This window comes from Mustela nivalis (genome assembly GCF_964662115.1).
Source record: "Mustela nivalis genome assembly, chromosome: 13".
NCBI classification, from domain to species: Eukaryota; Metazoa; Chordata; class Mammalia; order Carnivora; family Mustelidae; genus Mustela; species Mustela nivalis.
The window spans coordinates 60,054,926-60,068,864 of NC_139032.1; the positions used below are offsets into that span (position 1 = coordinate 60,054,926).

The following is a 13,939-nucleotide window of genomic DNA, read 5'->3' on the forward strand; positions in this document are numbered from 1 at the left end:
ATACGCTTACAGAAGCGTGCAGGACTCTGGTCAACAGCAGGCACTGGAAAAGAAGCTTTGCTTTGTTCTGTTGTCTAGGCTCCCACTGCTTTCGAGAGAATGGGTCTGTCGGCCAGTCTGCTGAGCATCATGATGCACAGGCAAGGTAGGGTCAGGACTAAAACCTCTTACATCTTACTAGATGTCTAGTGACATCTCCATAGTTCACTTGGGTTTGTGTGGGTGGGTTTGTGCGGCGTGTGGGAGGGACATGCAGAAGTGCCCAGTTACAAGGACTGCTCATGTGACTCGTGAGACAGTGTGTGCAGATGTACAGTGATACCTACTATGAGGAAATTCATGGTGATGAATTATACACATTCCCTGCCCTCAAGAAGCTTATCTTTCTATAAATAATGTTTTTTTTCTTTATTTATTGCCTGGCTCCACGAGCAAGTCCCGAAAAGCAGAAACTTCCTATCATTGCTTTGTATTATGTGTAGAACTCTGCCTTGTCCATGGTAGGTGTTCCATAAACATTTATCAAAGGAATGAATCATCATCATCATCATCACTATTTGGTATATTAGAATAGCTGAGACTGTTTAATCCATTAGCCACGGAATTTGTACTGTGACAAAGATCCCTGTGGAATAAAAAAAGAAACCTGAGTATGTAGTCCACACTATAAGGGAATCAGGAATAAGACGAAGACCCTATCCTCAAGTCTGGTAGGAGACAAATCTATCTCTACTTCCCCAAAGTCCCCAAATCATAATATATCTTTAAGTGAAAAAGTGCTTAGGAGTGCCATAAGAGGGAAAGCCTTTGTTTAAAGACTATAAATGGCACCTCCAGGTAGGGAAATCAGCCCATATTAATAGAAGACAACAAAACCAGCAGCAGCTACCACTTACTCAGCACAAATATCTGAAAGACACCATATTGAGCACTTTTCATGCATAATTTCATTCTATTCTCTCAAAATCCCTCCACAAAGCTTTGCAACTCAGAGTGCTGTTCCTAGAACCAAGGAGTTGGTTAGAAACATCAGTTCTTGGGCACCACCCCATACCCAGTGGATCAGAATTGGCATTTTAACAAGATCACCAGGGATCTTGTGTGTTTGTATGTTTGAAAAGCACCTATCTAAAGTATCCCTGTCTTCATTTTACAAATGAAGAAACTAAGTCTGGGAGAAACTAATGTGGCAAATGACTTACCCCAAGTCACTCTGCTGTGAACCAGGTCTGACCCCAAAGACTAGGTTTTTGTTTGTTTTTTTAAAAGATTTTATTTATTTATTTGACAGAGATTACAAGTAGGCAGAGAGGCAGGCAAAGAGAGGGAAGGAAGGGAAGCAGGCTCCCTGCTGAGCAGACAGCCCGATGTGGGGCTCCATCCCAGAACCCTAGGATCACAACCCGAGCTGAAGGCAGAGGATTCAACCCACTGAGCCACCCAGGCACCCCCACCAAAGACTAGGTTTTTTAACCATTAACCCAAGCTTCATGGACAAGCATGCCTCTCAAGAGTGGCACTCTGAGATATGGGTGGGGCTGGGGCATGCAGAGAATCCAGGAAAGGGGACTGCAGACAGAGGAGAGTGTCAGCAAAATCACAGGGTAAAGAAACCTCTAGTCAGGTTGAGGACACAGTAAGAAGCTCAGTCTGGCAGCAGCTCCAGGAGTTTGAAAGGGTCAGGAAGAAAGGCCAGCTGGATTGATTCACAGAGCTCTCATTAATTTTGCAGGCAGGGGGAACTGCCTTGAATCCCAGTATAAAAAGGCCCTACCCCTTATCTGAGAGGACTCAGATGAAAGGGATTCAGCAGGCTTTTAGTCTGGGTTCTGCCTCTCCCTCACTGGGTAATCTTGAGGGCGGGGCACTTCATAACTGCTGTGTACATTATACAATGAGCTGCCATGTTCTTCATTGTTTACTAAAGAAAATACACGTACATCCTACTTATGGGAGGCCACATCAGTATCAAAGTGGCAGGAATTTTAATTTAAAAAAAAAAAGGGGGGGTAGGGGAGATTCTAGGACAGCTCAGAACCCTATCTAGAGGGGCCCTTGGGTGGCTCGGCCATTAAGCATCTGCCTTTGGCTCAAGTCATAATCCCAGCATCCTGGGATCAAGCCCCGAATCTGGCTCCCTGCTCAGCCCGTAGCCTGCTTCTCCCTCTCCCTCTTCCCCTGCTTGTGTTCCCTTTCTGGCTGTGTTTCCCTCTGTCATATAAACAAATAAAATCTTAAAAAAAAAAAAAACCCTCTATTTAGAATTGATGAAGGGAAAAAAAAATACAACCTCCCATGTTATGAAGCACACTAAACACCAGTGTAAATTACTACAAACTGAATTAATGAAGCAACTGTAACAGGTTAATTTTAGATCTTTCTTCAAATCAAAGTAAATGTCTCTCAAGTTTTGTGGATTTTATTTTGAAAGTACACAGAATAAATTACTGTAAATCAAGAAAGAGCCCTGGGGGCACCTGGGTGGCTCAGTGGGTTAAAGCCTCTGCCTTCAGCTCGGGTCATGATCCCGGGGTCCTGGGATCGAACCCCGAGTCGGGCTCTCTGCTCAGCAGGGAGCCTGTTTCCCCCTCTCTCTGCTGCCTCTGCCTACTTGTGATCTGTCAAATAAATAAACCTTAAAAAGAAAGAAAGGAAGAAAGAAAGAACCCTGTATACATACCTACACACATACTATTGGAAATGAGACAAAATTTAAAACTTTGAAAATGACAAAAATCTCAGCTGGGCTTTTCATAATTTCTTTAAGGCTCAGCCCTCCTCAGCCTGAAAAATAACTAGCTGTTTCTTATTTTAGCTTTGAAATTTGATGGCATAGACCAGAAGGCTGTGTTCTGATGCATGTTTAGTGCCGAGTGTGGTCGGGAGCAGTGAGGGCTTTCTCTCCCTCCTTCAACACCCTGACCATTCATAGTAGTTTACCTATAGAGTGCACTGGGTTGGGAATTCCAAAACCTGGGTTTTAGTCCAGATTCTCATCAACTGGGTGACCTGGAGAGGGCAGGGAATGGTGTGTTGAGGGCTTACTAAATGTCAAGTACCTCTTATATGTCATCTCAGTGAGCAATTACAGCAATGTAAGAGGCAGGAGTCTTCTTATCCCCAATTCCAGGAATAAAGTTACTCCTTTTATTGAGTTAGTAAGCTGTGGTTCCTCACCTGGACTGAGTGTGGAGCCTCTGTTCTTTCTGCTGCAGCAGCCTCCCTCTCAGCTCCCTTCCTGAGCTTCTGAGGTTCCTAAACTTGTGAAAAGATGGAGGAGGACCTTCTAACCTCACCACACAGACACATAAACTCACAGATCATGAAATAAGGATGAATTTAATCCTGCAATTATGCATTAGTGCATGAGATTGCTGGGGCTCCTCCCAGGCATGGTCTGTGGAGAGAACACCTGATCAGAACCTTTCCCACTACCTCCTGACTCCCACGCCACCACACACGGCTCTCATATTTCTCCTTAATTGCTCTCAGCTTGAGGCAATTCCACACCAAGTGATTGTTATTTTACACCCAAAATTACACATTCAATGGAGTTAGACCATCCTGTGTCTGAGCTTATCTATAAAAGTGGGGATAATAATACCTTAGGGAGTTGTTGTGAGGCTGAAATGAGAGAATGGATGGAAATCACTTAACATTGCGCCTGACACATAGTAAACACACAATAAATGGTGATGAATTTCTTCTCTCCTAGGACCTTTCCCTGTCCCTAGGTTCCTTTCTTTCATTGTAATGCATTTGAACCAAACCTCCAATATCTCAGAAAAAAAATTAATTATAGGCAATAATTTAGGGTTTTCTGTTGTGAGGTAAGAACAAGGAGACCACAGAGGGAAAGGAGCTCACTGCCAAGCCCACTGCCCTGCTCCATGGCCAACAATGCAGATACTGACAGCCGGCCAAGCAGTGGGTGTATTATTTATTGTCCTCAAGCCGACAAGTTTTGTAGCTGCTGACCATCCAATGACAAGAAGAGTGAGATTTCTTTTCACAGCAGTCATTAGCAGTAACAGAAATTCACCCACGTGGGCACTGACCCCAAGTTCTGAATATCTGTTCTAGTGAGTCTTCTGATCTCAGCAAGTGCAAAGGAAGGGCTTAGCATATAAACCTATGTGGGCTAGTGAGGATATTATGGAATAGGATCACAGTAGGTTTGGATCTTCCAGAGTGTAGGATGAAAGGTTTGGATCCACAGCAGCCCCATGGGGTTGCCTGTGGGGGCTCATCACGTGACTCAGCCATCCCTCATGGGTCAGCTCCATTCTCCTTTTACCTGGAGTCTATAAACACTTTTCTCTTTCTCAGTGCTTCTGTTTCCCCATAACACCAGCTAGCCAGAACTCTTCAAAAGCCTGACTTTACATATCATTTCAGCCTCAATTTCTGTAGTTAAGCGCTCTTCCACAATCCCCAGTTCAAATTTCTACAAACATGCATCTTTGTTTTCCAGTAGTTCATATCACAGGTCGTTGGTAAGCCTATGAATTGGCTGTTCTTGGGTCTGACATTTGGCTCTGGCCCACGAAATTCTGACTAGGGAGTAGGAATAGAGCAAGATCTTATGGGAGAAAACATGGTTATGTGGGACTGACATGAACAGGAGTTGTGGAAGTAGAAGCTGCTCTGAGAAAGGCCTGTGGGAATAACCAGCACCACAGCTGACATGCTGAATACACGCCCACATACTAGACAGCCCATACTAGCTTTCCCTTTTCTCTGCTACTGTGGACCAAAAACAATGACAAAGCACTGCCATTGGCATTGGTTGGTGGGTGAAGGAACTGCCTGGCCAGATTCCTCCTTCCCTATCAATGGGCTCATGAAGAGGTGATGTCTTCTCCCTTTTTCTTGTACAGATTAACTGAGTTAATTCCAATCCCTCTTCCTTCTGTGTGTTACTCTTCCAAGTCACTACTCGGCACAGTGGACTGAGGTAGCTATTATTTTTGTCTGTCCAGCACACCTTTCCTCTTCTGGTTCCTCATAGGAACTCTGCTCCCACTCCAGTTAGTCCATTTAGAGGTGGGACTATCATATATAGTGCCTCAACCCTCTATCTCATACTTGACCCAAAGCAGAATCAGAAGATCCCATCAGTCCTGCCAGTGGTGGGGACAACCTGGAAGCGTTCATTTGAGGAATGAAGGAATTAAGACACGCAAGGCTGAATGACTGAGAGAGACGGAGCAGGAGATACTCTTAAAAAATCCTAAAAAGATTTTTTGAACCCTTGGATCTACTATGCAGTTTTATTTTTTATTTTTTAAATATTTTATTTATTTATTTGACAGAGAGATCACAAGGAGGCAGAGAGGCAGGCAGAGAGAGAGGGGGAAGCAGGCTCCCTGCTGAGCAGAGAGCCCAACTCGGGTCTCGATCCCAGGACCCCGAGACCATGACCCGAGCTGAAGGCAGAGGCCCAACCTACTGAGCCACCCAGGCGCCCCACTGTGTAGTTTTATAAGCAAACAGATTTTCTTTTTAAAGTCCAGAGAGTCTAATAATGTGATTACTTGCAACCAAAAGAGTCCTGACAAAATCATATTGTTTTCTCAAATTCTTCGTTCTCTCACCTTTTTCCTCCCTCATTACATTTATTCTGTCTGTTGGTCCTTAACTGACTCTAATCAAAGCTAACACATTGTGTTACAACTAGTCTACCACTAAGCAAGATGGAAAAAATAAGAGATCAAGTGGTCTAAGGTCCCGTACTGTCCAAAAGAAGAGTGGGATATTTATCCATATTTATTTATCCATAAATTTATTTATTTATTATTTATCCATAACATATTTATCCATAACTTATCAACTTCGGTTAAATTAAAATTTCAAAGGTAACTATTCAAGAAGAGCAAGTGCATAATATCCAAACTAGAAGGAAAAGAGCAAATGACTAAAAATATTCCAAAAGGAGGGAAGAGCTAAAGCAAAATGGAGTACTAGCAAGACAAATATATTGAAAGGATAAAATATTAAGGCAAGCGTAACCCTAAGTACATCAGTGGTGACATTAATAAGGACCAAATTTTCCAATGAAGAGATTAGAAACAGGTGATAAAAAAGCAAAACGTGGGGTGCCTGGGTGGCTCAGTGGGTTAAAGTCTCTGCCTTCAGCTCAGGTTAAGATCCCGGGGTCCTGGAATTGAGCCCCGTATGGGGCTCTCTGCTCAGCAAGGAGCCTGCTTCCCCCTCTCTCTCTCTGTCTGCCTCTCTGCCTACTTGTGATCTCTGTCTGTCAAATAAATAAAATCTTAAAAAAAAAAAAAAGGAAAATGCACATGCTATTTATAAAAGACATATTTAAAACACACAGCACAAAAAGAATAAAACTGAAAGGATGGGAGAAAATATACCTAGCACAGATTAACCAAAAATGAATGGTGTAGTCACATTGGTATCAGATAAAATAGAGTTTAAGGCCTCCCCCAACTCCCTAAATCAACCAACCAAACAAAAAAAATCCACCATTCTTTAGAGATGAAAAGGGCAACCTTATAATGATAAAAGATTAATTCACTAGGAAAATATAACAAGTTTATATTTGTATACACTTAATATGGCTCAAAGATAGCAAAAAAACAGAAGGTGAAATAAGCAAATTCATAAACTTAGGATATTTTAACACATTTCTCTTTGTAATAGCTAGAATAGGCAAAAATAAACCCAGAAGATGTGAATTAATAAATCTGACCTAATGGAATACAGAACACTGAATCCAGTAACTGCAGAAGTCACATTATTTTCAAGCACACATGCAACATTTATTAAAATGGACCATAAACAAAGCCTTAATAAAAATTTCAACAAATTTCAAAAGATTAAAATTATAGAGAACAAGCTCATGGACCATATAATAAAAGATAACCAGGAAATACTCATATGTTTGAAAATTAAACACACTTCTAAGATAGCTATGAGTCAAAGAGGAAATCACAATGGAAATTAGAAAATATTTAGAAATAAATGGCTAAAATATCACAGATCAAAACTTATGAGCACCTACTAAGCAGTGTTTACAGGAAAATGTGTAGCTTTTTTTTTTTTTTTTTAAAGATTATTTATTTATTTGATAGATAGAGATCAGAAGTAGGCAAAGAGGCAGGCAGAGAGAGGAAGTGAAGCAGGCTTCCCACTGAGTAGAGAGCCAGATTCCAGATTCGGGGCTCCATCCCAGGACTCTGGGATCATGACCTGAGCTGAAGGCAGAGGCTTTAACCCACTGAGCCACCTAGGTGCCCCCAAAATGTGTAGCCTTAAATGGAAAGAATCAAAAGGATACAAATGAGGGGCACCTGGGTGGCCTAGTAGGTTAATTAATAAGTCCTTAGCTCAGGTCATGACCCCATGGTCCTGGGATGGAGCCACACAACAGGCTCCCTGCTGAGAAGGAGACCTGCTTCTCTTTCGACCTACAGCTCCCCTGCTCCTGCTTTCTTTCTTGCTCACTCTCTCAAATAAGTAAATAAATTATAATTTATATAATAAATACTTTATTTATTTATTTGAGAGAGTGAGACAGAGAGGGAACACAGGGAGGAGGGGCAGAGGGATAGGGAGAAGCAGAGCCCCCACTGAGCAGGGAGCCCAATGTGAGGCTCAATCCCTGGTGCCTGGAATTATAACCTGAGCTGAAGGCAGAGGCCCAGCACGCTGAGCCACTCAGGTGCTCCTAAATAAATAAAATCTTAAAAATAAATAAATAAATAATATTTTTAAGAAAAAAAAATATTTTTAAGAAAAGTAGAATGAAAAAATAAAAGAGCAGACCTTAATGAAATAGAAAACCAGCTTACTATGGAGAATATCAATGAAGACAAAAGTTGTTTCGGTGAAAGGAAATGCTACTGAAACTAAGGAAGAGTAAAAGGGAGAAAACGTAAAAATGAAACTAACGAAAAGGGGCACATCACTACAGATGTTGCAGACATTATAATAACAAGGAATATTACAAACAATTTTATATAAATAAATGTGAAACCTTTAAAGGGGCCAACTCCTGGAAAAATATCACTTAGTAAAACTAAAGAACAAATTAAAAACCTTCAGAACCATTAAAAATATTGAATCTGTCATCAAAAATAACACAACAAAACACAACGAACTTCCAGAACCAGGTGGCTTTATCACTGCACTCTCTGAACATTAAAGGGACAAGGAAAGGAAACTAGAATAGACGGCAGATGAAGAAGGTAATGAGCAGGGCGCCTGGGTGGCTCAGTGGGTTAAGCCGCTGCCTTCGGCTCAGGTCATGATCTCAGGGTCCTGGGATCGAGTCCCGCATGGGGCTCTCTGCTCAGCGGGGAGCCTGCTTCCTCCTCTCTCTGCCTGCCTCTCCGACTACTTGTGATTTCTCTCTGTCAAATAAATAAATAAAATCTTAAAAAAAAAAAAAAAAGGTAATGAGCAGTAGTTACATTTTTTTGCACTGGCTGTGGCAGCAGGATTGTAGATTTGTTCCACTACCCTTCCTCTTATAAATTTTCCCAAAAATTGTGACCAACCAGAATCCTGGAGCTGTATCTGGGTGGAGTGAAAAGAAAGAATGTATCTCAGGGCACCTGGGTGGCTTAGTTGTTAAGCAACTGCCTTCCTGCCTTTGGCTCAGGTCATGATCTCATGGTCCTGGGATTGCACCCGCATCAGGGCTATCTGCTCAGTGGGAAGCCTGCTTCTCCCTCTCCCACTCCCCCTGCTTGTGTTCCCTCTCTCGCTGTGTTTTTTTCTGTCAAATAAATAAATAAAATCTTAATAAATAAAACAACAACAAAAAAGAATGTATCTCAATGGAATGTAGAGAATACTATTAGTAACCCAACCAGAGTCTCCACTAGCCAGTACACCCAACCTTCTCATAGGAATGTCAGTTGATAACCCACAAATGTCCCTTCTCTGGAAAACTGCCACCTCACCTGGTTATACCAGTCTTCCCCTCCTCCCCTCACCCTGCTTCCCTCATTCTCCTTTTCCTGAGCACATCCACAATATACCACATGAACAAGAATCCCTATTTCAGGCCCTGCCTCTACAGAACAGGATCTAAGACATCACTATTTAGGACGGTGAAAGAGAATCGCAGAGTAGAAGATATTCTTAAAACATGTAATTGACAAGGGACTACTAATCAAAATACATAAAGAACTCCAACAAATCAATAAGAAAAACTGATAAACAGGCAAAAGACTGAATAGGCAATTTGGGAAAAGAGGATATCCAATTAATTAATTAGTGCCCAACATTAGTAGTAACCAAGGAAAAGAAAAGTAAAATCACAAAAGCTACTACAGACCCATGAGAAGAGTTAAAATGGATAATACTGAGTATTTGCAAGGATGTAAAGCAACTGGAACTCTGACATACTGCTGGTAGGAGAGTAAATGGTTACAATCACTCAGAAAACTGGCATTATCTAGCAAAGCAATTCCACTCCGGCACTTATTACCTATAGAAGTTTCACAAAAACAACAGAAAATGTCTAAGGATGTTCTCTGCTGTTCTGTTCTTGGTAGTCAGAAGCTATAAGCAACACAAGTATCTGTAAACTATGGGACAAATAAGTATATTGTGACATATATCATGAAACAGCAATGAAAATAAGCATGGTAACCTCATGGATGCAGCACACAAACAAAGCAAAAGAAAGCCAACACAAAATGCACACAGTATGATTCTATGTATGAAGTTAAAAAAAAAAACTAGTAAAATTATACTCTTTAGGGATGCAAATATAGGTGACAAAACTACAAAGAGAAATAAATGATTATCATGTAAGTCAAGGTAGTGGCTTCTGGGAAGGAGGGTTGCTACTGAGTACTGGCAATGCTCCACTTCTTGACATGGTGGTGGTTCCATGTATATTTCTCTTAGAATTGTTAAACTATGCAACCATTTGTGAGGTTTCGTTGCATGCACTGTTATACCTCATATTTTGAAAGTTTAAATTAAAGACAATGAGGGGGCAGCTCGGTGGCTTGGGTCATGATTCTGGGTTCCTGGGATAGCCTTGTGTCAGGCTTCCCTGCTCAGGGGGAAGTCTACTTCTCCATCTGCCCCTCCCCCGACTTGTGCTGTGGGGAGGGGGGAGAGGGGGTAGGGTAGGGTGGGGGGTGGTGGCGGCTCATGCTCCAGCTCGTGCTCCAACTCTCCAGCACTATGTCAAATAAACAAAGTCTTAAATAAATAAAGACAATGAAATACACATACCAACTATTGTTTTATTCTTAAAAAAGTTGAGGGAACTTCATTTTAAAATTAAAACCTAGCCCTATATCCCTAACAGAGTACATGCCATTTAAATTTGCAATAGTGCCTACTTTTCTTGGGATTACGGGTGGAGAAAGTCTCCTGGGAACAGTGCTTTGCCAAGAGACACCAGAGGATCCTTCTTCTATATGAAAAGCTCAATGGGCATCCAAAGTTCTAGGGTAGCTATCTGCCATTTGAGAATTCTTGGTAGGCAGAATCCTGGAGAGGAAGTAGAACAAATTTGCCAAAATGATTGGGTTAGGGTCAGGAATGGATTGAGCCTCCAAACCCTGATGAAAGGTATGACAATAGGGTAATCTCCTGAGGGGTCTGCAGTGACCCTGACCAAGGCTACTAGCACAAAAGACCCCAAATACCCCCAAAGAGTACTTACTGGAGGACAAGCTCAACACACTGCCCAGAGTGCGGTGCTTTAGGGGAAAATGGCTAAGCATGGGAGCACAAACTAAAAAAGCTCTAACCTTGGAATCCAAGCATGGGATCAAGCTGGCAGGAACCTGGTCCAATAAGGGCGCTGAGCAGCAGAGACCGCACATCCTTGGAGCGTGCAGGATAGCTCTTCAATAGTGATACCATGTAGCTGTGTCAGAAATAACAATGTGGGTGGACTGCCCAGACCCTGGAGTTCTCTCTCCTTTGGAGAGTGGAAGTCAGATAGACTTCTTTGGATTGTTTAAGCCCCAGGGGAGCTTGGAAGCGGGAGACACTGGAATTCTTACCAAAGAGGGCATTAAAGGACTTGGGAGATTACTTGGAAGAGTAAAGAAGTCTCTGACTACATTAGACCCAACTGGTGAAATGAGACATACAGGTTAAACATCTGAAATAGACAAAATCTTAATCAAATGTCTCTACTATCTACCTTTATAGACACAACACCACGTTTATGAGTAGGAAAGTAATACAACACCCTAAGCTAACAGAAGGAGGGTACTGAGAGAAATTAGCAGTCATTTAAAAGCCCATGATAGGTGACTTAAGAGGAGGTTCATTCATTAAGGCAAACTGAAAGAACATATGCTTCTTGTACCATCTATTACTACTATGTGACTGAGACATGTAAAGGGAGCTTGTTTCTTTTACATCTTTCTTGAAGAGCATCTTAACATGTAATATCTTCTCTCTTTTTCTAAAAGTAGTCTCCATGCCCAGCATGGAGCCCAATGTGGGGCTTGAACTTACGACCCTGAGTTCAAGACCTGAGCAGAAATGGAGTCAGACACTTAACTGATTAAGCCACACAGGGGCGCCTACTATGTGATGTCTTCTTGGTTGCCCAGGACCCTCCCTCCCACCTCTGAGTGCTCTCCCTGGATCCTTGTCTGCACCTTCATCAGAAGCTCAGATCTGCTCTTGCAGATGTAATGCCCTGACTATCCCTCCAAAGATTCCAAGTTCCCTAAACCAGGGTCTTTGTCTTTATCTGTTTCTACTTGGCCCCACTCCTCTTGGCTATGGCATGAATATACGTTTGTTAAAGGAAAGAATGAAGGAGGGGAAAAGGAGGAAGGAATAGTACGAATGCACTGCACTGAAGAAAAAAAAAAAAAAAAAAAACAACCCCAAAGAACAGAGGACCACCACCAGAAACAGAAATCCACAGTGAACTGGGGACTGCTTGACCATGTATTACTTAACAGCTACTTGTGCTATCATAAAAACAATTCGTCTGATAACCATGGAAACCAAAACGAAGGCAGTGTGGCGAGGGTGGCTCTTTTCGGAAATCTAAAAACAATAAGAGGCCTGAAACCAGAAAGACAAAGAAATCCAAGTACTCCAGGCCAGAAGGAAATCCTTTCCTAAAAGCCCTGACAAAGCAGCATTTTCTTCAGTTTCTAGAGGCTTCAACAAGGGCTCAGGGACCTCCGTGACTGATCGGGAAATAATTCAGACCTCTCTGTGTGGTTCTGTCCCTTGGGGCCAGCTGCTAAGAGGAAAGCTCACTGGGAGACATAACTTATTATTATTATAAAATGTACTGAGAACCAGCAGAGGGAGATAAATAGATTTCTCCTCTTGCTCCTAGTAGGTGTACAAGCACACAGTAGGTCTCCATAAATACTTGCTGAATAAATGAATTAACAAAGAAATCAGGGAAAGCACAGAGTCTGGTTAACAGTATGTGTTCTTTCTACCACCCAGTGCCAACATTCTGTCCAGCACTGAGAATTCAAGTCCTGTCCTCATTCTGGGTCCAGTTTCTCCATGTGCAAAATGAGACAGCTGGATTAGACAGTTTCCCAGGCGTCTTCCTACTCGAACAGTCAATCACTGTACTGTGCTTTTCTTGGTGGCAGCACATGCCTGGCACTTTTCTTTCCCCTCAGAGGGAATCTGATACCCATCTGCTCCAGTACATGAATGTTCCCATCCTGCCTGACTCATTTGGTAGGAACAACAGGTTCACATGCCAGTTGTAAATGAGAAGGCAAAGGGGGCCCAAAAAGAGAAAAGGGAAAACGATCCCACTTGGCCTCTTTCGCGGGGAACCCAAACAGTACTCTTTTTAGGACTAAATATATACAAACTGCAGTGTGATTATTCTAAACACCCCTCATGCGAAGCTCTCTCTAGCTTACCAAATAAAGTGAACGGTATATGAATAATTGAGCACTTTGGTGCCAGACACTGTGCTAAGCCCTTTGCAGTGAACCTCACAGCAACCTCATGAGCTAAGTACTATTATTATCTACTTTTAACAGATGAGGGTTTTGTGTGGCTCAAGGTCACACAGCTGGCAAGTGGCAGAACTAGGACTTGAACCCAGGTCTAACTGACTCCAGAGTTCGGCTCTTCAAATGGCTTTCCCCCTTGAACTCCAGTGCAGTCTGATGAGGGAGGCAAGGCAGGTGTTAACACTCTCCAGGTGTTACCACCTGGAGAAACAGACTCAGAGACTTGGGATTTGCACAGAATACACAGGGCGCTTACTAGTAGGTGCCCGGCCCCAGATGCCCCTGCCTTTCTGGGCGAAGGCTCTTCCCACCCCCAGAAATCTGCTTCCTCCTCTGTGACTTCACTTGCACACTCGTAAAACCTCAAGGCTGAAGGCAAACGCGGAGCTCCACTTTCCTGGCAGGCTCGTTCTACGGGCTGGGAAAACGAGGCACAGCTCTCCACCGGCGCGGCGGAGGCTCCAGGTGCCAGGAGAGTGCGGGAGCGCCGGGCCGCGGGCGCCCTGAGGGCACCCTCTCCCGGTCCCGCCAGAGCCAGGTGCTCAGCCTCCGCCAGGACCGAGAGGCGCCTCTTCGGCGAGTGGCCTCGGAAAGCGCCCCACGTCCCCCCCACAGGCAGCCTCCAGGCGCCCAGGCCGCCCCCTGCTCGGGGCCCCGGGCATCCCGCGGACGCGAGCGGAATAACTTCGCCGTCAGCCTCCGGTAGCCGACCGCCGCTTACCTCTCCGGGGGCTCTCCGGGGCGCTCGCCCACAACGGTCCGGGGCCGCGAGAGAGGGAGCCGAAGCGCAGCCGAGCGGAGACGCGAGGACTGCGGCGCGCAGCCAGGGGGCGGGCGGACGCGCCGCGAGCCCCGCCCGGGGGCGGACAGCTGCGGGGCTCTTGCGGGCGGGCGCCGTCACGTGGCGCGCGAGGCGGGGGATGCCGGGAGCCGGGGCCGGCGGCCGGGGCGACGCTCCCAGACCACCGCAGAGG

The 13,939-nt window shown here is 43.9% G+C and overlaps 1 protein-coding gene across 5 annotated transcripts in view; it reads right to left on the minus strand.

Annotated features, from left to right (window-relative positions):
- The window catches only part of FBXO10 (F-box protein 10), a gene marked incomplete at its 3' end in the record, with an annotated part of 69,984 nt that overhangs the window by 42,785 nt on the left and 13,260 nt on the right, over window positions 1-13,939 (minus strand). Inside the window, exons 1-2 of one of the 5 annotated variants that reach the window (XM_082694816.1) lie at window positions 13,687-13,859; window positions 10,749-10,867 (exon numbers count right to left, since the gene is read on the minus strand). The exons of 1 other annotated variant lie outside the window; for it this stretch is intronic. In XM_082694816.1, the coding sequence (XP_082550942.1) occupies window positions 10,749-10,823 (75 nt within the window). In that variant the 5' untranslated portion in view covers window positions 10,824-10,867; window positions 13,687-13,859. Of the gene's footprint in view, window positions 1-10,748; window positions 10,868-13,686; window positions 13,860-13,939 lie in introns of those variants that run through there. 3 more of the 5 variants (XM_082694820.1, XM_082694819.1, XM_082694817.1) reach the window with 3 other exon arrangements.